At 63.6% G+C, this 24167-nt stretch overlaps 1 protein-coding gene across 1 annotated transcript in view; it reads right to left on the bottom strand.

The window, feature by feature from the left end:
* CROCC2 (ciliary rootlet coiled-coil, rootletin family member 2) overlaps nt 1-24167 on the bottom strand; it is a gene marked incomplete at its 3' end in the record, with an annotated part of 69346 nt that overhangs the window by 6193 nt on the left and 38986 nt on the right. The window contains 14 exon segments of the mRNA XM_082841617.1: nt 74-275; nt 546-600; nt 603-674; nt 5367-5476; nt 9571-9638; nt 10054-10524; nt 11243-11424; nt 11713-12070; nt 12576-12725; nt 13604-13763; nt 14357-14574; nt 17664-17807; nt 20741-20854; nt 23449-23625. Coding sequence (XP_082697743.1) covers nt 74-275; nt 546-600; nt 603-674; nt 5367-5476; nt 9571-9638; nt 10054-10524; nt 11243-11424; nt 11713-12070; nt 12576-12725; nt 13604-13763; nt 14357-14574; nt 17664-17807; nt 20741-20854; nt 23449-23625 — 2481 coding nt within the window.

Raw genomic sequence — 24167 nt, 5'->3', positions numbered from 1 at the left:
ACCCCCAACTCTCCAGGGACCACCCTTCCACCCCACCCCCCTCTTCCGGGGACCATCCACCGGATCCGGGTACCTGGGCCCGGTGCACCGCGAGCTCCCCCTGCAGGCGGGCCGCCCGGGGCGCAGCGCGGCCGCTCCTTCCGCAGGACACGCCTCTCCGCGCGCTGCGCCCGCCGCCGCCGCCGCCGCCGCCAGAGCACGTGGGCCGGGCAGGGGCCGGGCAGAGGCCGCGCGTAGGCAGGTCACTCCGGCCTGAGGCTGAGCCCCCGGCTCGGCTGATTATTTTTCCCGGAGCTGTGTGTCCACAGTCCACCTTCTGTCGTAGGGGCGCCCGCAGTGGAGCAGGAAACCAGGGAGAGGCCTTGGGGCTCTGACTCCCTGCGTGCCCCTCCCGCCTCGGTTTCCCCTCTGTCAGCTGGGGATTGGACGCGTCTGGGTGACTCCAGGCCTGACACCTGCCTCCAGCGTCTCCCTGGACTTCCCTTCACACGGAGGGAGCGATTCCTAAAGGGAAGGCAGGGCCCTGTCCCCCCGGGGCCCCTCACCTGCTGCAGGGCCTCCCGCGCCTGCGCTCCAGGGGGGCGACCTTCTCCTCTAGCAGCGCCCGCTCTGGGCCAGGCCCTGCCTGTGCCTTCTGCCCTCGTCCAGGGCCTGGTGCCGCGTGTCCAGTGCTTCTGGGGGAGGGAGGCACAGGCCGTCTGGAAGCACGGCCCGGGGTGTGCTGCAGGTGAGACTGTGGCACCTGGCGTCTGCCCAGATCACGTGCAGTGGCTGGGAAGCAAAGACGCAAGAACAGGTTGAGTGCCGTGTGCACGGATCGGGCAGTTTCCGATGTAACCATGGGCGGGGTGGGAGGGGTCCTAGAAGCAGGCCTTGTTGGCCCGGCGGCGTGGGCAAAGGCGGGTTCTCCGCTGTGGTCAGAGTGGCTCAGAAGACACATCCGTTTTCCCTGCCCTGCTTCCAGCCCTTGGAAGAAACACCGCGACAGTCCCCCCCAAGTCCTCCCAAGCTCCCGGGGCGGATGGGGCTCAGCCCCCACGCCCTCCACCTGCAGCCTTCTTCCCCTGTGCCCACCTCGTACCCCCGTGACTCAGGCCTCCCCACCCCTGCTGCCCGAGCCCGGAGTGCTGCTGGCCGCCCCCCTCCCCCGCTGCGCCGCCCCCTCCCTGTCACCCCTCCTCTCTGAGCCTTCACGAGGACGGCGCCTGTGGTGTCCCCGGGCTGGAGCTGGTGCGCAGTGGGGCCTGGCGATTCTCGGGAGCACACGGATGCCGTCCTGCCCGCGAGTGTCTGGTGGGCAGGAGGTGGTGGTGACCTTTGGTACAGAGCACTCTGGAAAATCAGGAGCCGCGTCCAGCCCATTGCGGGGGCTGAGCGGGGGGCGGAGGAAGGCAAGTTGGGGGCCCCGGGATTGTCCATACGGAGCCTGTGGCGGCTTGGGCTCAAGGAGCCAAGAAGTGGAAGAACGCGCCACGGAATGGAGAGGTAGCCCGAGGGCTGTGTGGCGGTGAGGGGCAGGCAGTGCCACGAGGGCTCCCAAGCTTGGACTGCGTGCGGGGTGTCCGGAGCCCACTTGCTGGGATGGGAAGGTGGGTGTGGGAGCACGTTGAGGGGTCTCCCGGGGGTCACTGCGCCGGGGGCAGTGTCACAGGACCAAGTGACTATGGAGGCCCTGACACCGAAGGCCAGGGAGTGGGGGGAGGAGGGGTCCAGGCCAAGTGGACTTCAGAGCAGAGAAAAGAGGAGGCTGGGCCCAGGGAGGACCAGAGAGCTGGCGGAGATCGGAGGGAGAGGTCGGGCCCCTGTGCGGAAAGCTCCAGGGTCTCGGGTAGACATGGACCCAAAAGGCACCCTTTGGAAGGGACCAAAGTTGCTGGTGATCTCTGTGTCTGTGTGGGTCCCGGGAGGTTGTGGTGCTGACGGTCTGGGGAGAGGGGGAGGGGCAGCCCTTCCAGAATCCTGGCTGGGGGAGGGGAGATGGGGCCAGCGGAGAGAGGAGGGGGTGTGGGTTGTGGCGGGCAAGAGGTGCTTGTTTAGGAAGAGGGAGACTGGGTCTAGAGCCCGAGCAGGAACGCCTGAAGGCACAGGGACCCAGCAGTTGTGTCCCGGGAGCCGTGTGTCTAAGGGGGCTTTGCATCCACCTCCCACTCCGTTTTCACTAAATACAAGAGGAGGACTGGCTCAGAGGAAGAGGGGGAGCCACCGGGCACCCCCGTCCCAGGCTGGGTGAAGGCGGGACAGGTGCCATGACCCTGTAGGAACTTTTCTGGGTCTGTCAGTTTAGAAAGTTAAAGGAAAGGGAGGGCAATGCTTGTACCTCAAATTGAGGTTTCACCCTTCTTTACAATTTTGGAAATTACAGTTTTCTGTTTGTACACATTTTCCCGTAGAAAAGCAGACGTTTCCTTCAAATATGGCTTAAATATTTCATGGTATTTTCAAGAGGCTCCAGGCCACTCGTGACGCGCTATGCTCCTCTTGTAGTGACTCAGCGTTTGTGGAATTCAGATGAACCATAATAACTGAACGGGGCACCCTTTATGAATACCTCCCTTTGCCCCACTGCGTCAGTCTCCTTGCTGGCTTGCTTTGGTTCTGAGCCCTGAGCCTGAATGGGGGGCGGCTGGCCGTGCACGCGTCACAAGCCTGCGCTCAGCGCGGGGGTTCAGCTGCAGGAGCGCACGAGGCTCGACCGCTGGCTTCTGTGGTTCCACCCCGGGCCTGGGGAAGGAGGCAGGGCTCGGCGCGTGCCCTTGGGCCAGCCCCCAGCCTTGGTTTCCCCCTCTGCGGACGAGTGTGATGCGATCTCACAGCGTTTTCGTCGGGAGCAAGAGAAGGACGGGAGAAGAACTGTGAGGACCGCCCCCCTGTATGGGGGCTGCTGTAAAGTGGGGGTCTGTAGAGGCTAGAAATGCCTCAGGCACTAGCACAGCAGGCGGACGCAACGTTCCGCACCCTGCCTGTTGCACAAGAGCAGAGCCTGCCGCCAACCCCAGCGCATCCTTCGGAGTTCAGGTCCTCAGTTTTTTCATCCACTGGCGACAACGGATCGATTTGTTCATCGGCTGGCAAGTGTCCAGTGTGGGTGAGCGCTGGGCAGCAGTGCACGGCCACCTGGCCCTGCCCTCTGGGAGCCTCGCGAGCCCTCTGGCCGGTCACAGGACAGAACTAGCGCTGGGAAGTGCTCCAATATAAGGGGACCCAAGCGCCTTACTTTAGACGGTGGGCCTTAGTAGCCCAGACAGGAGGCTGGGATCTGGTGCCGGTTAGGGACAGCTGGAAACTTCTGGACTCTGCCCTGTCCTGCTTGCCTCTTCGTCCACCCTCGTCCACCCTTGTGCCAACCCCTGCTGCTTTGACCACGCTACTGTTACAGTCAGTATTACGATACTATTTCAAAAATTCCTTAGAAAATCTCAAACATCTATTCTTCCCTGTAAACTCTGCAATCAGCTTGTCCAGTTTCCCTCCAAACATACCACAAACAAATAGACAAAACCGAACCAAGAAAGCAAACAACTGACAACCAAGAAGCAACCGACAAACCAGGAACATAAGCAAAGATCCACCCAGAAGCTGATCAAAACATTGTAACGGCCCCAAAGACAGCCCCTCTCCAGTAAGACGAGACACAGCCGCAAGAAGAGGCGCAGCGTCTCTTCTTCTAAACAACCTTTGAATTAAAGAAGAAATAAAAGCGGAAACTCCTAGAGGATTGGTAAGAAAGGAAAAGAATTCATGTTAAAAGCCTTTGGGGGGCTTCCCTGATGGGGCAGTGGTTAAGAATCCACCTGCCAATGCAGGGGACACGGGTTTGAGCCCTGGTCTGGGAAGATCCCACATGCCGCGGAGCAACTAAGCCCGTGAGCCACAACTACTGAGCCTGTGCTCTAGAGCCCGCGAGCCACAACTACTGAAGCCCGCCCACCTAGAGCCCGTGCTCCGCAACAAGAGAAGCCACCACAGTGAGAAGCCCGCGCACCGCAACGAAGAGTAGCCCCCGCTCCTCGCAACTAGAGAAAGCCCGCGCGCAGCAACAGCAACGAAGACCCAATGCAGCCAAAAGTAAATAAAGCAACAACAACAACAACAACAACAACGTATGGGGGCACATACCAAACCACAACGAGGGAAAACACAATAACACTGAATGCTTTTACTATTGAAAGAGTAAAGCCCAGACATAAACACAGCACTATGCAACTGAAGAAATCAGAAATATTACAACAACAACAACAGTGTGTCCATAGGGATAAAAGCTGAAACGAATAAAGCACATGAAAGGAGAAAAGAGATAAAAGTTGATTCTTTGAAAAGACCAGTAAAACAGATGAACTGTTGGCAAGTTAAAGAGAGACAAATAAAAATCTCCAACATCAGGGACAGAAACAGATCTAACTATAGATATAAATAAGATCTAACTACAGGTGTAAAAATGAAAAACGGCCACCAAACATAAGAGCGAGTTCCTGGCAGCGCATTTGAACATGAGATGGGTGACTTCCAAATGTCCAAAACTGACCCCAGAAGAGATAGAAAAACTCAGACAGCGAGGGAAAAGCTGGGAGAGGAAGTGAAAATGTATTATTAAGCTGACAGGAGGGGCGGGGCATTTGCGGGTGAGTTCAATGTAACCTTTCAGGAAGGCTTAACTCCGAGGCTATTTAGATGATCCCAGGTAGTAGAAAGAGATGGAAAGCTCACCAATTCCTTTTATGAAGATAAAATACTCTTAACACACAAAACATCTGACAAGCATGGTGCCCTAAAGGAGCACAGACATTCTTGAACAAGTATCAGGAATGTGCTCCAGCCACAGTGCGCCCAGAAGGCCGAGCGGCTCCCCACTTCGCCTCTAGAACCTGGACTGAAGCTGGATTTGGGCCCTGGGGGTGAGCTCTCTGGAGAGGAGGGGAGGGTGTGCGAGGGACTGTGAGGTGCTGGTGGACGCCGTGAGCCCCTCTGAGCCATCGAGGCTGTGACCTGGCGCCGTCCGAGGACAGCCTCGGGCGGTCTCTCCCAGTGGGCGGGCGCCAGGCCCCCCTCCGCGCCTCGCCTCCCGCTGGCTCAGGCCCCGCCAGCTGCCTGCAGGCCCCCCGGGGGCTGTGTTCGCGCGTGTCCTAACCTTGGGGCTCGGTTCTGCATTGTTGATCTATTGAATTCCCAGGGTAGCCCTGGAAACAGGGAGGGATTTGCTCTCAAACAAGAATCTTACTGTTTGCATAGCACAGCCTACCATTTAATTAGAAAAATATGTTTTTAATTAACTTTCTCTTGACAAACACATTGGCTTATGTGAAACGAGGGAAAAATCCAGTCCATGAGAGTGAAAGATGTTGTCAAATGCAAGCCTCGCTCTAGCTCACGCTGGCCGCCTGGCAGCCTGGCCTGGACGTGGTGCAGGCAGTGGGCGGCAGGCGGTGCGGCCACGTATCCTGAGCCCACAGCGGGCTGGAAACGCTGCAGCCTGGGTTGGCTGTGAGTGGAGAGTGCCCGGGGCCTCCGGTGACTGAGGTGTGTCTGAACCCCCTCCCGGGCGCCCACTGCAATGACCAACAGGTTACAAACATTGGGAAAGACTTCCCTCAGCTGGAGACCAGGGACTTTGAGGGTTCCCGAAAGATGGCGAGCACATGGAGGCGAGTGGCCTAAAAATAGGATAATTGCGAATTGCCAGAATTCTTAGAAGAATTGGACAAACGACGGATGGATTCTAGCACACAGTTTGCTCAACACTTGATCAACCAGAAGGACGAACAGGGGTGGAGAATACGTGAACTTCCGGCAGAGCCGTCTGCGCCCCGTGGGGAGACCCCCCGTGGGGAGACCCCACGTGGGCACCTCAGAGGCCGGGGCTGGAGGGGGCAGTGGGGGTGTGGAGGGGAGGCCTCCAGGGGCCAGGGTCACGGTGGGGGAGGCACCAGGAAGGCCCCCACTCCCCTGGCAGGCCAGTGCCCGGGGGAGGAGCCGGAGGACAACCCCGCAGCTCTGCCCTGAGGCCGGGGCCGCCACCCTCCCCGTTCCTGGAACAGAAGAGTTCTGGGGGGCCTCAGTGCTGTCTCTGCCGTTGCTCCCCACGTCTCCCCTTGGGCTCTTCCTCTCTGCCTTTCCTTGGGGTGTGAAACATCTGGCCAGAGACACGTGAAGCCCCTGATGGGTTCCTCTGCAGCCCCAGCTGGGAAGGAGACCGGACCCCCTTCTCAAAAGGAGGAAAAGAATCACTACGTGAGTCGCTCGCGGTCAGCTGGGATTCAGGAGAGCCGTCGGTCCACGGAATCCGATCGGAGGGTCTCGAATCAAAAAGAGAACAGAGTTATTGCAGGAAAGGGGAATCATGTCAGAAAACGGTAACTGATGTTCTCGAGAAGGTGAGCCCAGCGGGGAGCCAGAGGGCGAACCATCTGCGGTGAAAACACCAGCGCCAGCCCGGGGCCGTGGGGCAGCAGGGAGAGAAGGCAGAGCGGCTAAGACCACGGAGACCCTAAGACCTCCCAGACTTGGTGGGAGACGCGATGAGAAGGTGAAGTTTGAGGTCAGCGAGGGGGGCAGGCCCAGAGTGCAGGGTGGGTGGCTGAGAGTTGCAGGGGGGGAGGGGGGAAGAGACGGTTTCGAAGTGGAAAGAACTCGTATAAACTGAAGGTAGGTTTGATCCTGCTCGCGGAGTGGCCTCCCACGCGCAGGGCAAACATTTCAAAGGTCAACGGGCCCTCTGGCTCCCACTCCGGAAGGAGCAGCTCCAACAACCTAAAACACCCTCACATTTCTTGACACCCTCTGACACTGAGGTCAGAGGGCAAACAAGGCGCCTGAAATCTAAGGAAAAACAGGCCCCGCTCAGAAGAGGTGGGACGTGAGCCTGACTCAGGGAACCATCTGTGCTCACGAGGAGCTCAGCTGACGTGCCTAACAGAACCCAACCGCGAAGGGCAGCGTTCTGAGCTGGCCCGTGACCTTTGGCCGGTGTTGTCCCACGAGTTCGTGAGGTTATTGGCGAAGGGATTTGCAGCTGTAATTAAGGCTCTGCCCATTGGCTTCGAGTTCACCCAAGGGGAGGGCACCCAGGTGGGCGGGCCTAGTCCATTACAGGGCCATAGGCCGGTGCGGGGGGGGGGGCAAGCGGCGGGCAGCCTATGGGAAGGCGTCCAGAGGACAGCTGGGAAACGGGACCTAGTCCCGCGGCTGCGAGGGGACGCTTCCCAGAGCCTCAGGAGGGTGGACCCAGCCTCCCAAGTGTGGGAGCCCCGAGGGAGCCCAGCCCCGCAGGCAGGCAGGCCAGCGGGACTTCTGGCCAAGGACAGGGGCTCACACGTGGAGTGAAGTCAGCCGTCCATGGCGACTCGCAGCTGGGCCGTCAGAGAGGAGGATGCCGGCGGGGACTGCTGTGAGCACAGAGCCCCCGTCTCGGCAGACGCGGGCAGGGGGTGGGGTGGGGCAGGGCTGGAGGAGGGGAGCCCTCAGAGCAGAGCAGAGCCAGGGCACAGGTGCAGAAGCCCTGCTGCTGGGGGTGGCCGTGGGAGGTCCTTGAGCTCAGGTGACACACACATTCTCTTCACACTTAACACCGAATATTAGGGGAAAACACTTCAACTGTTGTGACACCCCCCCTCCCCCAAGCAGTGACCAAGAGACCGGACAACGGATGACACCAGGATGCAGACACTGGAGGGAAGGGCGGGCAGATGACCCCACAGTGAAAGGACAAAAAGGAAGTCGTGAGGAGTCGTTAAAGGGGCAGGTGTCTCATCAGCGATGGAAGAAAAACAGAGCATAAGTTATCACAAAACTTGTAAGTGGGGCAAATTCTCCTGCAAAAGGGAAAGACTCTAAGGTAGGGTTGTAGCCAAAGCCAGGCTGATGCAACGATGGCCGAAAACCTACAGAGCAAAGTGCAGAGGCCAGGGTCAGGAGATGGTGGGGACACTGCCAGCGTCGGGCAGAGCAGATTCAAGACAGATAGCATGGAGCAGGGTACAGAGGCCTCCAGACCAGTAAGCAAACATTAGAGAGCGTGTCAGAGAGATCTAGAAATTACAGACCCTTAGAGATAAAAGGAGACATTGCCCCAAAAAACTGTCTTGGGAAAATTCCACACATGATTCTTAGCTTCGATAAATCCAGGAGACAGAATCAAGGTGGAATATTTGAATGATGTAAAGTTTGGTTTAATAGGTATATTTCAAAACGTGTAACCTGCAAACAGGAAGCACTGTTTTCAAATGCGCATGGAACAAATACATGTGGACATACGTGTAGAATGAAACAGCCTGGCCCCGCCTCCCCTGCTTCCTCAGACCCCACACTTCCTGGGCATCTCCCAAGCCCCCAGCCAGGCACCTGGGCGCTGGGACTGAGCCCTCCGAGCCTCTCCCCAGCAGCTTCAGCCACTGGGGCCTTTGAAACAGAAATCCCCTCTCAGCTCACAAATGTTTTCCAGGCTGAGCTCCTTCTCTGCTCTCTGCCCATCGCCTGCAGGAGGCCCCTCCTCAGAGGCTCCTGGCCTAGCGGGCACCTGGGACCCAGGCCCCTGCCTCCAGGCTCCAGGCCGAGCCCCGCACGGAGCGAGTCAGCGCAGGCTTGGCGTCCGCACCTGCCCTCTGAGGGGAGGCCTGCCTGCCAGCTGCCCCTGGGGCCCTACAGGCCTCGCCCGGCTCACTGCTATGCTGACATGCAAGGTCGTCTCTCCAGGTCCGTCCTCGCAAGGCACTGGGAGGGGGTGGCCTGGACCCGAGCCCGTGTTCTCCTCAGCCCCTCTGCTCTGCTGTCTCCGTCAGCCTCGTCTTTCCAGCATGGGGCCGGGGGACCCGATTCCCTGACACCTGGGGGTGGCCGCCTCTGGGGCCTGTACCCCCTGAGCCAGGTGCGCTGTTCTTGGAGCTCTGAGGTCCTCAAGCAGCCGCAGCGGCCCAGACCCGGCTGAGCCCTGGCCCTGGCCCTGTCCTGCCGAGGGATCTTAGCACAGCCCAGGGTTCCTTGGACTTGTGGGCCTGGGTGGGGTGCAGTGAGGGGGGTCCAGGCCAGCCCCCGTCCGCCCAGGCCTGGCCCCCACCCCAGGCCCAGATCCTCACCTGAAAACTTCACCCCGGTGGCCGCCTTCACACCCCAAAGGCCAGCACGTGGCATATTTACCCAAGTCCACCCTGTGCAACCTCCTTCCATGTCTGAGTGTCATAGAAGAAAATGCGGTCCCGCGGCCGCATAAATATGACCCCACACACCTGGAGAGCTCCAAGGCTAGGCCAGCGCCGCCCTATGCCTGCCGCCGAAAGCACAGACCTGGGAGGCCGGGGGTCTGCCCCCGACTCGGCCCCTCGCCGACTGTGCCACCGGGGCCAGGTGGCTCCCTGCTCAGGACTCAGTGTCTGCAAATCTGTGAAATAAGGGCTGGGACCACTGCAAAGACGGCTCTGCCAGGGTGGCCCAGAGGAGCTCTGTGGGGGCCCGACGCCCAGGGGCCGCCTGCCCCAGCACAGCACAGCCAGTGCCACTGCCCGCGGGGACCTGGAACCCGCCCTCCCCCAGAAGCCTTCCTCCCCACCCCGCCCCCTGCCCCGGGGTGTGAGATGCGCCCACTTGGAGCCTCGCTCCTCCTCGCCTCTGGGCACCTCCTCCTGCAGGGCCCATGCAGCCTGCGCGCCAGCCTGTGGGGAGAGCGGGGCAGCTCACCTGGCTCCCAGGGCCTGTGGGGCTGCCTCTCGGGGGTGGCCCTTCCCACTGCACAGGCTGGGAAACTGAGGCTTGGTTTATTTAAGTGGCCGGCACCTAGATGGTGGGGGCTGGAGAGGCCCCCCCCTCTGAAAATTCCCTGCCCTTCCCGTCCTGCCTCAAAGTCAAGGTCCCCGGGGGCAGGTCTGGGGTGCCAGCTCCCTCTGCCTGGACTCCAGGCCCCTCCCCACCCTTCCTTCTCTCCTGCTGGCTTTGCTCCCGGACATCCCTCCCTTGGACTCCGTGCCAGGCCCGGGCCTGCCTCCTGGGCAGACCCAGGAGTGGGGGAAGGGGGGCAGAAAGGAGGTGGGGTGACCAGCAGGGCAGGGGGCCTCCCTCTGAGGAGCTGACGTGGGCCGAGGATCCGGTGGGGGAAGAGGGCTCCTGGCGGTAGGCACAGCCAGTGCAGATGCCCAGAGGTGGGACTGCAGGAGGCCGGCGTGGCGGAGTAGCTGGGGGCCAGGTCGGGGCGGGCCTTGGAGGTCTCTGGACTTTACTGCCTTGTGACGGGGAAGCCACGGCTAAGAAAGACCCGCCAGCTGCCAGGTGCTGGGGCGCCTCGGGGTAGCGGGCATGCTGGTTCCGGGGTCTGGCCCCGTGGCCCGGGCCCGAGCTCCCGGGACGGACCCTCGAGGTGCCAGGAGGTGGGCTCTGGGGGACCTTGTAGTGGTGACCAGGGCAGGGTGGAGAAGGGCGGCCACCTTCCTCTGCCGCGGCCGGCGCCCTCTGCAGCCGCCCCGCGTGGCTCTGGGCTCGAGCGCGCTCACCCTCGGCCCTGCTCAGCCGGCTGCTCAGGCTCCCCTCCTGGCAGCGCCAGGCATCCTGGGGGAGAACCAAGGTCAGGGGGCAGCTGGTGGGTGGGGGCGGGTGGAGGGCCAAGTACCGGGCTGGAGGGTGGGGTGGGGCAGCTCAAGGCTGCTGGGGCGGGACAGGGCGGTGGGCGGCTGGGCTGGCCTGCGGGTGCGGGGAGGGGGGCACCGAGGGCGGGAGTGGCGGCTGGGGTCCCATGTCCAGCTGTGCGGGACGGACACAGCGGGGCAGCAGGGCCTGCAGGGGCACGGGAGCTGGCCCGTAGATGGGGTCAGGGTGACCTGCAGGGACGGCCCCCCGCCGGGATCTGGGCCTGTGTGGGGCTGGAGCCCGTCCCTGGGGCTGGCACTGGTCGGGCGGGGCGGGGGTGGGGTGGGGGTGGAAGGGGAACAGGTGTCCGTGGAGGACCCCGTCACTGTCAGTCTGTCTCTTCCCACCCTCGCCCCTTCGAGTCTGGCGAATCTGGCGGGGGCAGCTCATGGACTGCCCTGCGGGATCCCCGGGGCAGCAGGGTGGGGTCACTGGGGCACTCTAGGGGGCCCCGGCCAGCTCCTGGGTTGGTTCTTCAGAGGACGGAGGGCAGCCCTGGGCAGTGGGGCGGCTGGCTTTCGAGGGCTGCTGGTGTTTATTGGCATCTATCCCTCAGGGTCCTGCCAGGGTCTCAGTGGATCCAGGACGGACAGACAGAAGGACAGCAGACCGAGCGAGCAGCCCCTCCCCGCCCCCATTCCCGCTCCCGCCAGGCATCCCTCAGCTTCTGCGCCAAGTCCCTCAGGGCGTCCCTCACCGAGGCCACGGCCCCCTCTGTGCTGCAGTCTCCCGGGGCAGGCGAGGGCCATCGGAGCGGCGAGCGGGACCGGCCGGGGGTGCTGGCACTCTGCCGCCCAGGGGAACCCTGGGTGTGCTCTGAGCCTGCAGGACAGTGACGACTGAGACAGCGTGGTGGGGATGAGGTGACAGACACGCAGGTGCCCCATCCCCCTTTCTCTCTGCCGTCCCCGGCCATGGGGAGCCTGGGGAGAGGCACAGGGCTCAGGCCCCCGCTTCTCTCCTGCTGGCTCTGCTCCCAGACATCCCTCCTTTGGATTCCTAACTCTAACCCTAACCCGAGGGTCATGAGCCCTGGGGGGCGGGGGTGATGCCCCAGGAGGGTGACACAGCTGGGCCAGGAGGCTGCCTGAAGCCACAGACGACACTGACCTTTGGCGGGGGAGCCGGGCCGCTTGGGGGAGGCCACGGGGCTCTGTCCCCGGAGCCCCAGGCCCAGGCGGAGCGTGGACCACAGCCGGCCCAGCTGGGCCTCCGCCTCCCGCCTGGTGTCCTCGGCCTGGGCCACCTCCTGCTGCAGGCCGCTGAGCCGCTGGCAGGCCCCGTCCAGGCGAGCCTGGAGGCCATCGGCCGTGCCGCTGGCCTGCTGCAGCTTCCTGGTGACGCAGTGCAGCTCGGCCCGGAGGGCCCGCTCGGTGCCCCGGCTCTCGCAGAGGCGCTCCTCCAGCTGCTTCTCCCGGGCCGCGGCCCTGGCTTCCGCCTCCACCAGCGTCTGCTGCAGCCTCAGGACCTGGGGGAGGGACTCGGGGCTCCAGACCCACCTGCTCTCTGAAGCCTCCCCAGCCCGCTTGGCCTTAGCCCCTGCTCGGCATGTCACAGCTAGGGGGCCCTGGACCTGCTTCCCACCCCCTGTCTGACTATGGGGACACCTGAGCCCAGGTGGGGAGGGATACCCCGGAACCATGGAGCAGGTCCTGGCAGGCAGCAGAGCCCACTGGCAGCCTCACAACCCTGGCCAGACGGGGCGATGGCCCCAGGCTGTGCCCTCCTTGGCCTGCGTGGGGCAAGCCCCAGGCAGACCCTGCTCGTGGCCTGACTCGTGCCCCCATCCCCTGGGATGGTCCCTCCATGGACTCAGGCAAGGTGCCCGTTGAATACTCATGAGTGAATGGGGGATAAACGGAGACGCCACAGCCCCTCAGGAAGTGCCCAGGCTGGGGTGGAGACAGCCAGTCCCCCAGCTTGAGGCCCCGCACCTGCCAGACAGGAAGCCCTGGGCGCTGCTGGGCTCCTACCTCCCTCTGTGAGCCCTCTCTGGCTGCCTGTGCATCGGCCGCCAGCCTCTGCAGCTCCAGCATCCCCTGCTGCGCACCCTGTGCGCCCCGGACCTGCATCCGGCGCAGCTCCTGGCTCTTCCTCTGGTTCTCGGCCTCCAGTGACATCACCTGGGTGTGTGGGGTCGACACTGATGGGGTCGCCTGGGCCTCTGTGCCAGGCCTCCCTGACCCCTGCCTCTGCTCACATGGCCCGGGAGAGAGCCTCCCTCCCGGGCAGCAGACTGCACTCAGGGAGGCTAAGGCCATGTCCAGTTCCAGCCTGGGGTCTGTGCCGTGTCCCCCGCAAGACCAGGCCCTTGGAGCTGACTCTCTCTGCCACTCCACACCCTCTCCTGGTGTCTCGTCTCTGGAGCCAGGACACTCTGTGGAGCCCAGAGATGTGAAAAATGCTGGTGCAGAGACCACTCGAGTGAGGAAGGGTGCCTGTGCCCGTCCCTACAGTAGATAGTTCACCAACCAGTTTGTCTGCAGAAGTCTGGCAAAACTGGGCGTGCACACTTTGAAGGGCAGTCTAGGGCCCTCCTGGGTGGGCTTGAGACCAAGGTGGTCGGTGTTAAGTGGCCCTGACCTCGGACGCCAAGGCTAAAGGATGAAGCAGTACCCATCTGTTCACCCTGAGCCCTGAGGTGGCCGTGATGGGAAGAAGCCAGGCCACTCGGGGCCACGGGAGCTGCCCACCCCGTCCCCCCGACAGCCAGCATCACCACCGGGTGCCTGAGAAGACGTGCTGGGAGAGCCCCACCGTCGGTCCCTCTGTGGAGCGGAGTCCCCTCCGCGTGGCGCCCTGGCTGCACTCCTGGCCCTCAGAGTCCGTGGGCGTCCGAATGGTTGTTTTAAGCCAGTAGGTTTGGGGCTTGTCCTTGTGCCCCACAGGCAGACCAAACCCAGACCCCGTGAGTCCGAGCAGGGCCCTTCTGCTGTGGCTCCAAGTCTGGGGAGTGGGGGGACGCTCCTGGAGGGGTGTGGGCTCCAGGGCGGCCCCTCACCTGTCTGCGTAGCTCCTGCAGCTGCCGGCGGGCGTCTGCCCGTGCCTGCTGTGCCCCCCGCAGAAGGGCCCGCAGCGTGCCGGCCTCCTTCTGAGCCGCTGCCCGGGCCTCCTCCAGGACCAGCACCTTCTGCGCCTTCTTCTCCTTGGAACACTGAAAGCTGAGCAGAGGGTCACAGCCTTGGGCCGGGGAGCTCCCTGGGGGCTCCGGCATCCCCCCAGGTGACGGTCCTGGCCACCCGGCAGGCCGCCCGCCTCACTCCAGCCAGACACTCCCCACATCCGATTCGAGTGTGCCGAAGCCCAGCCTCCTCTGTCTGGGGACGCCTCTGTCTGGGTCCGACTGCCCAGCTGGCCGGGCCCCTCGCCGTGTCTCAGCCCCTCTCCCCACTCCCCTCCCTCTAGCCACGCTCCTAGAGACCCGGTGTCCAGCATCCGTCGGCACCTCTGCTGCTCCCCGGGGAGGGCCGCAGCTCCGGCCAGGCTGTCCTGCCTCTGGTAGGCATCCCGGACCAGGTCCTTGGCCTCCCTCTGCTCCCCAGCCCTGGCCACCTGGGGCCTGTCCTGCCTGCTGAACAGAACTTCCTGAGGGCGAGGACAGGCCTGGCGGCGTCCCAGCCTCCACCTCCTGGGCCAGCACCGTAGACCCTTTGGACGGGCAGCTGGCACCCTGGGTCCGCTGGGTGTGTCCGCTTCACCATCATCTGGCCCAGCTCAACAGGACCAGGGCTGCTCTGTGGGGCGGCCGCCCTACCTGGCCTTCTCCTGCTCGACTCTGCGGATGGTGGCCCGCAGCTCGGTGTTGGAATCCCGCAGCACGTCCTTCTCTCGGGCCTCGTCCTCCAGCAGCCGGCGGGCGTCCAGGGCCTCCCTGTGCAGCCTCTCCCGGCTCTCCTCGCTGCCCTGCAGCTCCCGGCGCAGGGCGGCCAGAGCCTCCTGGGCCTCGTCCAGCTGTGCCTGCAGCCTCTCGGCCTGGGGAGGAGTGTGTGTCTCTAGGGGCCAGCTGGCGGCCACGGGCCAGGGTCAGCTGTGGCCTCTGGCAGCGCCAGTGCCCCCCCAACACCCCGGCCCCGGTCGTCAAGTGCTCGAAGGAGAAGCAGGCAGCCTGGCTTTGCCCACGCTGCTGAGGCTGCAGGACGGCTCACAGGGGCCCATCCCAGAGCCCTGGCAGGAGACACCCTGGCCCTTCCTGACCCTGGTGCTGCCCTGCGCTCCCTCCCTGGACCCTGGGGATGTTGGTCACCAGTCAGCAGGGCCTGTGTGGGACACAGCTCGGCCCGCACGTCTGCACTGTCCCCACCTGTGTCCCTCGGGCCGGCTCCTCCCCTTCAATAAGGGTGTGGACCCCGGGCCACCGCCCACCCTGGTGTGGAGAGCAGCCTCAGCAGCCCAGGTTCCCGAGCCCTGCACGGCCGTGGGCACGTCCACTGCCTTGGGCCTGGGCTCCCTCTCCGTGAGGGAGGGAGTGGGGAAGCCAGGTCTCTGGGCGACGGCGCCCTCAGCGTCCTCTGGCCGCAGCAGGGCCGCTCGGACTGGGCTGTCGCTGTCACAGGAGCATGGTTCAAGGTGCCCGTCACAGAATCGAGCGCCTCCTAAACCCCAGGGGTGAGGGCAGCCAAGGCCCCAGGGTGGGAAGGCTGTGGAGCCAGTGGGGACCTCAGGGCCCAGCAGCCCGGACCCTGGCCTCAGGCCACCCGCACCTCTGTGAGCTGACCCGAGGAGGGGGAGAGGCTGCAGGTGTGTCCTCGTCCCCTGCCAGACCTGCTCCAGGCCCAGAGGGGGACTCCCACCGCGCTGGAGCCGGGACCTGTGTCATCCCCTGCTCCGGGGCCCTCCTCACCCCCTGGCTTCCGGGCAGGGCCTGCGGGCTCCGTGGTTTTGTGGGGCTGAGAGCCGAGCTGAAGCGTCCGTGGCGGTCAGGGTTCCTAAGCGCCCTGGGTTCCTAAGCTGCCTCAGAGCCCCCGGGGCTCACCCTCTGGTGGGAGGCGCTGGAGGGAGCGCAGACCCCGGGAAGGGGCAGCCCGGCCCGACGCGCGGGCTCTGGGGCTCGGCTGGGATCCCTGGTCTCCCCACCGACCACTGGCGCACTCTGGAGAAGGCGTGCCCCAGAGGAGGGGGTGGGGGAAGCCACAGAAACGGAGCCTTGTCCAGGCGCTGGTTTGCCAGAGCGAGCCCCACTTTGCTGGCTGTTTCAGCGGGACACTGTCCAGGCCCCCGGCCGGCCTGGCTCCCGCGTCCGCCGGCTGTTATTGTTGTTCTGTTTTTGGGAAGGGCCCCCCTCCGCTCCCCTCCCGCCCCCCACATGTGGGAGCCACAACTGCGCGGAGCATTTTCCGCCGAGCTCAGCAGAAATCCACCCGAAGGTCAAGGACCAGCAAAAGGGCCTATCCATCATAAAAGAAGCTGTTTTCATTTCCCAGGGCCGAGGAGATGAAAACAAGCAAAACAAACGTGGGGGAGGGAGCCCCCCGCCCCCCCTGCTCCCCGCCCCCCCGCCTCATGAGAACAAACACCCCTTTTACAGGAATTTTACAGCCAAATCTCTTAATGTGATTATAATAATTATTTCTTTACTAGAAATTGTATAAACAGACTCTTCTGAAATCTCCTGCAGGGAAGTGACCCGAGGGCTCTGCACGGGGGAAGGGCTGCTGAGGGGCCCTGGCCTGTGTGTGCGTGTTCACACGTGTGCATGCATGTGCAAGCACACACGTGTATGCACACAGCATGCGTGAGTGTGTGGTGTGTGCGTCTGCACACACCTATGTGCAGACGTGCGTGCCCACATGTCCGTTCACACACGTGTGTGATGCTCATATGTGTGAGGACTCTCTGAGTCACGTGTGCTGCTTGTGGCACATATGTGGTGCCCATATGTGTTTGCATGTGTGAGTGCTGTGTCCACGCATGAGTGCATGTGTGTGCACTGCCACTCTGTGTGTGCACGTGTGTGCATGGGGGTGTGGTCTCCATGTGCACAGGCGGTGTATGTATTGTGTGTGATACACGCGCACACACACACACACGCACACACGCATGCACGCGCATGTGGATCTCAGGCACGGCTGTGAGAGGCCTGGACGTTCCTCCAGTTTAAAGGCTGTGAAAGTGTTATGGTTTCCATGGCGACTCTGGGCCAGCCTGGCGCCTGGGAGGGTCCTCTGGGCTCCCTCCCCCTGCCATTGTTCCCCTTGCCCCCCTCACCCGCCTCAGCCTCCACCCCGTCCCTATTCTGGGGCCCCTCTCCTTTCTGGGGGCGGCCGATCGGGGAACCTGAACTTCCCACGAGGCATTGCTTTCTCCCTTCACCCACCAGCACAAACGTGCCCCCCCCCGGCTCCTCCCCCTGCCGCCCCCAGTTTTAAAATCTCATTCTGCTTCCCCGTGTGGTCGCTGACCGGGCCTGACTTCGAAATCTGTTGAAAGGAGACCTTTCTCTTTGGGGGCCAAAGTAAACAGGCTGTCATGTTCAATCACGCTCTCGTCCTCTCCTGGCCCGGCTCGGGGGGCTGGGGGAGGGCCCGGCCCCTCTGCTCACTCTGCTGGCCGCTCCCCCGCCCGCCTGCCAGCCTTGGCGCCCGGCCCGGGGAGTGCATGAGGTCGCTGGGCCCCGGGGCCCCTCCCCCAGCCCCAATCCCTGTGCCCGCCTGCCCGCCCCCTCCCGCGTCCCCACGTCCTGTCAAATCCCCTTCAGAAACACCTCCCCAGCCTGCCTGCCGAGCTCCGCTCGCCCGGGCCCAGACTGGCCCCCACCCCGGGACACCTCACAAGGCTCCGGGGGCCCCGCACCAGCCCCTGGGCCCTGGTGGGGACTGCGCGTGGCTGCCCCGGGACACCCCACTCACTCTGCGTGTCTCCCCCCGCCCAGGGCGGCCTCGCCCCCCCAGGGCCTGGTCCGGCGGCGTCCAGGCCTCACGCTGTGTGCGGGCTGCACCCGCTCAGCAGCGTCTCGCCCGGGGTCTCCCCACGGCTTGTTGGAAGGTGGGTCCCGGATGCGGGTCCCCTCCTACCCCTCAGGCCACACCTGCCTCGCAGGGGCCCCCCTTCCCACCCGGCCTCACCTCTCTCCTGGCGCTGCTCCGCTGGGCCGCCATCTCCCGGAGCCTCTCGCCCAGAGCCCTGGCCTCCCTCTGATGGGCTGAGACGGCGTCCTCGAAGTGGGCCTGCAGGGCCTTCAGGTCTGCGGTCGTGGCGCTGATGGTGGCCTGGGGGGAGCAGCAAGCCGGCCGCGGCGTCAAGTGTGCCTGGCGGGAGGCTCAGGTCCCCACGGGCAGCCCCATGCTGTGCTGGGCCAGGCGGGCAGCCCGCTCGGGCCACGTAAGGTGGGCCTGGGGCTCTGGATGACCACGGCCAGTGCCGCCAGTGCCGGTTCCTGAGGGTCCCGGTGGTGAGGGGGGCGGGGCAGAGTCCCCGGTGTCGGGGTGGGGGGGAGCTTCCCATGGGAAGGGCTGACCCTGCCCCCTGAACTTTCAAGCAGGCGGGTGGGATTGGGGGATGCTCCCAGGCTCTAAGTGTGAGAGTACCCGCGACATGCCTGGGAGGGGTCGGGGTCGTCCCTATTCGGACCCGCGGCTACGCCCCGAACTTGGATGTCCACGCAGGCAGGACCCGCGGCTACGCCCCGAACTTGGATGTCCACGCGGGCGGGACCCGCGGCTACACTCTGAACTTGGATGTCCACGCGGGCGGGACTCAGCTTGGCCTGACTCTGCTTTCCTGTGGCCGCAGCGCCGGGACGCTCCTCTAGTGCTAACCGAGGGCCACCTGGAGCAGGGGGGCCTCTGGGCCACAGGCTTGGCCATGGCGGTGCAAGAACCCCTCCTGTCCATGAATGAGGACACCACCTGCTCACCCTGAGCCCGAGACCCAGCCTAGCTTCCTGGCCAGGACATACCCCCACCACCCGCCCGGGGTGGTCTGGGTCCCCAGGGGCAGTTTCCTCCGCAGGGCGAGTGACAGAGCTGGCTCTGTGCTCCAGGGCCTGGTGCCCTGCTGCCCCCGACGGGGTCTCTGGGAGACACCCTTCCCCCGCCCCTTCCCAATTCACAGGCCACTGTCTGAGGGATCTAGCAAGCTGGGGCTCTATCAGGCCAAGCTTCCTGCCCTCGGAGAAGGAAGCTCGCTGGTGCCGCCTCTGTTCCTGGCCCCTGCTGTCCATCTCCACTGAGAAGTGTCACCTTGGACGGCCAGGTCTGGCTGTGCCCCCAGGACAGCCCCAGCGAGGCTGCAGTGAGCGCTTGGTGTGGCCAGGGTGGGGTGTGAGCGGAAGGACTGCCTCCTCGGGATCAGGAACCGCAGGGCGAAGCCGGGAGCCCCGCACCGACGGGGGCCTTGCTTGTAGGTCACCCACAACTGCTGTTCCGTGGCCGGCATTTCTCCCCACCCTCCCCTCTCAGTGGTTTTAATGAGCTCCCGGAAGAGCCCAGCTGGCGGGCAGCCCCCCCCCCCCATCCAGTGGGAGGCTCAGCGCCAGCTCTAGGGAGGACTCCCAGAGAGGCCCCTCTGCGAGCCGGGGCCTCCGCTCCCGGGCCTTGGGGTCTTTCCTGGCCCGAGGGAGCAGCTAGGGGGTGGTCGGGGAAGGGAGGTCCCTGTCCCATGGGGCTCCCACACCCCTCGCGGCTGTGCCCATGGTAGGACAGAGCAGGGCGGGGGCTCCAGGGAGAGAGGCTCTTAGGCAACACCTTCCCGGGTGCCAGGAGCGGCCCGGGACTGCTCTGCTAGTGACCCGGGGGTCCAGGTCGCTGCATCAGGAGGGGGTGAAGAAACACCCTGGCAGCCAACTCCTAATTGCAACACTCCTTCCCTTGCCCAGCGCCCCTCCCGCCACGGCCCGCTAGGTCGGAGCAAACGGCCTGGGATCCCCAGGCCTGCCATCTGGGTGTCCTGCCCTCGTCCAGGGCCCCTTGCGGTCTCTGAGCACGGCCCCGCTTGTGGGGTCAGAGGGTCGCCACCCAGCCCTGCAGCCTGCGTTCCACCCACTCACTTGTTCATGGACTCACTGAGCCATTAATGCAACACCAGGGGAGCATCTAACCCCGCACCCTTGGGGCTGGGGACACACCGGGGACCGGGGTGAAAAATGAAGGTGGGCAGGCTGGAAGAACGAAGGCGGGGGCAGAGGAGACATGGCGCTGGCCCAGCTGAGCCGACTGGGTGCGGCTGGAGTCCTGAGTGCAGGGTCCGGCTTTGCCCTCGACCACCCCCGCTACCTGCGGGGGGACTGCGTCCCCCAACCTCACCATGAGCCATCCCCCCGGCCCCCTCCTCCCGTGGGCGGCAGGGTCCTGGCCTCTGCGTCACCCACCCGGGGCCTGGCGCCACTCCGTAAACAGGCCGAGGCTACCCTGCCGGCGACTGCAGCGGTGCCCAGCCCCGCCCGTGGGGTGGGGCGGGGCACAGGGCCCCAGTGTGGCCACCCCTGCTCCCCGGAGTCTTACTTGCTGTTGCCTGCCCTGTGCCCCCAGACGGGGGCTACTGAAGAGGAGTCAGGGGCCCCAGGTGACCCCAGCTGGCTGCCCACAGTGGCCTCCATGCACGTGTGGGCCTCTGCCCACTGGCCCAGGGTGGGCGGCTACCTGCTGGGGTCTCTTCTGGCCCCTCGGCGGATGCCCCCCTCCAGCTCTGCTGGGATTCTCTATGGGATCCTTCCTGATGAGCGCTTGCCTCAGTTACAACGCTGGCCTACCCACTGGGTTTCTCCTTTGGGAGGGGCCTCTCCAGAAAGTCAGCCCCAAGAGGCCCTCGGAGCCTCCTACAGCTATGCTGTGCCACAGGCAGCTGAGGTCAGGCAGGGAAGGCCAGGGGCTGGGGGGCTGGCGGGCATAAGCCTGGTCTGCCCCCTCTGTTGCTGGTGCCAGGCCCTCCCCTCTCTGGCTTCTGCCCAGTGGCACAAGGGTGATTGGCCTGCTGCCCCCCACCCCTGTCCCACCCCATTGCCTTTGCTTCCCACAGAGACACTGTCCCCTCCCAGCAGGGGGTCTGGAGATCCTTGGGGGAAACGGAGGCTCGGGTGGGTTGGGTGGAGGGGATGCATCCCTGGGACCAGGCAGGGAGGGGGCGCCTCTGGGGTCTGCCGCCCCTGCTGGGCTGTGCAGGCGGCCAAGCCAGGTGTCTCGCTCCAGCTGGGGTGTGGGCTCACCTCTGCTCGCTCCTGCCGGCCCCGGGCCTCGTGCTGCACCAGCTCCAGCTCCCACGCGGCCCTGGACAGCTCCTCCCTCAGCTGGCTGGTCTCCGCTTCTCTCAGAGACAGGGCCTGGGCGACAGGGGCAGGGTGCTCGTGAGAGGGCTGGGGGGCTCTGAGGAGAGGCTCAGCAGAATTCTGGGTGCCACGGCCCTGCCAGGACGCAGGCTCTGGGAGGAGGAGCCCCTCAGAGGCAGCTGCATCCTGAGGGGGTGGGTCCAGCCTGCCAGCCTGCGCTCAGGCAGCTCCCCTACCCCACCCAGGGTGCCTTTCCCCTCCCACCTGCTTCTGCCCAATACCTGCTCTCTCCCAGCGCAGGTCAGGGGGCTTCACGGGCCATCTCCTCCCTGGAGCCCTCCACCCGCTCCAGGCACAGAGCAGGAACCGCTAATCGTTCCTAACCTCCCCACGTGCTCCGCGTCGCTGAGGGTGAGGGGTGCGCGTGAGCCCCCGGAGATGCTGCGTTTCACGCACCAGCCCCGAGGTGGGAGGGACCCCTGCTCTGTCATCAGGCTGTGGGGTGGCAGAGATTTGGCAATGCCCGTCGTCACAAACGCACATCCTCTCCCTGCCAGGCCCACTGGGGAGGGCAGCCTGGAGACATGCATGACCTACGCTCGGGGTCTCCGATGAGTATTTATAATGTTATTTATAATGACAACAAGACTCCCGCCGAAGGAAGGCCAACAGAACGAAGGGGGATCCCTGCACACGTCAGGGCGTCACGCAGCTGTGGAAAAGAACCAGCGAGCTCTGAACACAGTGTGGAAAGCCCCCAGGTCTGTTGATCCTGAGAAGAGAAAGGCCCAGGACATTGTGTGTCCTCTTCATCCCTGTGCTACAGAGGCGGGCGTAGGAGCGTGTATTCCCACTTGCTGGCCTGTGCACGGCAGTCTCTGGGAGGAGGTTTGTAGCAAAGGGTGTGTCTGCTTTTCGCCCTGGGTGCTGGGGGAGCCTCTAAACCCCCGAATTTCACAGGTGAGGGTTGTCTGTTATTTGCGGGCCCTGGGGCCACACCTGAGCTTGTGCTAACAAGGTGGTCAGAACCCTGGGGCAGTGAGCCACTGAGATCGGCCTGACCACCCAGCCTCTGGGAGGGGGCTGGACCCTGAGTTTAGTCCATCACACCCACACAAGGAAACACCGATAAAACCCTGGAGCTTACCGGCTGGTAAACACCCTAATGTGCCAGTGGGTGACCTGCCCTGGCTCTGCGGAGAGCCCGTCCCTGTGTCTCTGCACTGGGCTCGTCCTGGCCTGTGTCCTTTACAATAGAACTAACGGCAGGTGCGGTGCTTCCTGGAGTTCTGTGAGTCACCCTGGTGAACAGCTGAATCCGGGGTTCTGCCCTCCCCGGACATTCGTACGATGCTGTTCCTCTACCACAGCCTCCCGACCCTCCTTCAAGCCCCACCCTCGACACGCCGTCCTCACTTTCAGGAAGCAGCAGAGCGGAGTGGCCAAGGACATGGTCCCCACTGCCCAGCAGGTGTACCGTGCCGCCCTGGGCAAGTTATTCAACGCCTGTGAATCTCTGTTTCTCTCCAGTCAAAGGGGCCGATAAGAGCGTGAACCTCTCAGCATTGTGAGAGTCAAACTAGAGATGCAGAGTCTGACAACAACCTTGGTTATTCCTGCTACTGTAACTCTTCTCCCACGATCTGTAGCTGTACCAACACCTGAGGGTCCTGTCACAGTGTGACAGCCCACAGGAATGTGTTTACTTGTCTGTCCCCTTCACTCAACAGTGCACGCTTCAGGGTGGCGCGGGACACCGGGACTGTCTGCACTCAGAGGGCAGCTTTCACCTGCCCAGTGTCTGAATTCCAACAGCCCGTGGGATGGGAGGCGGGTTGGCTGGGTGGCAAATGGATGGACACACTGATAGCCGGCTGGCTGGTGATCAGATGGATGGAGGGATCATCAGACACATGGACAATCAGCGGATGTGGGTGGCAGCTGGGTGTGTGGACGGAGGGAAGGGTCTTTAAGTGAACGGATGGATGACTGGCTGGGTGAGTGGCTGAATAGACGGATGGTCAGGTGAGTGGAGGATAGTTGTGTGGATGGACAGTTGGGTGGATGTTTCAGCAAGTTGATGGATAGATTCATGGTCAGGTGTGTGAATGGCCAATTGGGTATGTTAATAGATGGCTATGCCTGTGGGTAGACAGCTGGGTGTGTGAATAAAGGATGGATATTCAAGTGAATGGATGGATGATGGACAGGGGAGTGGAGGGACAGTGAATTGCAGGGATGTGTAAATGGGCAGGTAATTTAATGGGCAGGTGGATGAATGGGTGGATGGGTAGATGGATGGGTGGATTGGTGGATAGATGGGTGGATGGACAGATGGATGGATGAATGGTTATGTGGCTGGATGGACAGATGGTTGGATGGATGAATGGTTGGATGGATGGATGGGTGGATGGATGGACGGATGGATGGATAGATGGATGGATGGATGGGTGGATGGGTGGATGGGTGGATGGGTGGATGGGTGGATGGTAGGTGGGTGGATGTCTGTCCACCAGGACTGCTGTGGAAGATCAAAGCTGCAATGACAGTGGTGTGGAAAGGTTGCCCCGCACAGCCCTCTTGCTGGGTCGGAGAAGGCAAGTGATCAGACACGAGAGCTCCCCACTGCCTCGTGGTCCGCCCGTCACCTGCTGCATCTCGCGTTCCAGCTGAAGGAGACTCTCGTTCCACTCATGCTTCAGGCTCTGAATTTCCTCCTGCAGAGGCTCCCTCTTGGCTGCACTTTTTGCCACCAGCTCCTCCTCCTGTTCCAGCCTGCGTGCTGCCACTTCCTTCTCCTCTGTCAGAGACAGACTCAGGGTCTCCTGGGCCGAGGAAAAGGGACAGGCCATGAAGACTCACAGGTCAGGACGCGTGAGACCAGCAGGCGCCTGTGTTCCTGAGTGAGACTGGGTTCACGGGACGTCAGGGCAGGACAGGTGCCCGGGGACCGTCCGGTCCAGCCAGCCTCATGCCGACACCTCAGACGCAGTGACACGCGCTGCGAAGGGCTCTCTGGGCCCCAGCAGCTACCACCCCCCACTCAAGTCACAGCTCAGAAACTTTTCCTGAGCCTCCACAGAGCACCAGGCACCCTGACATGCAAAGTGTGTAAGGACGTGTCACTCGAGGCCTTCTGGGACTGTGACCAGTGGGACGTCTCAGAGGGGGACAGAGCTCCGTCCAGCTATGGGTCCTCAGACTGCGGCCAGGTCAGCCGACGCCCGTGGGTGCCTCTTCCGTGAGGGACAGGGCCCCGGCCGCCCACGTGCACTGTCAAGGGTCCTCTGGCCCAGCCTCAGCGTGGCCTGGGCACCCCTGCCGCCCAGCTGGTCTCCTGGGCCCCTCCCCAAGTGCCTGCCGTCCC

This window comes from Leucopleurus acutus, assembly GCF_964270905.1.
Source record: "Leucopleurus acutus genome assembly, chromosome: 6".
NCBI classification, from domain to species: domain Eukaryota; kingdom Metazoa; phylum Chordata; class Mammalia; order Artiodactyla; family Delphinidae; genus Leucopleurus; species Leucopleurus acutus.
This window is presented reverse-complemented; position numbering and strand designations above follow the sequence as displayed.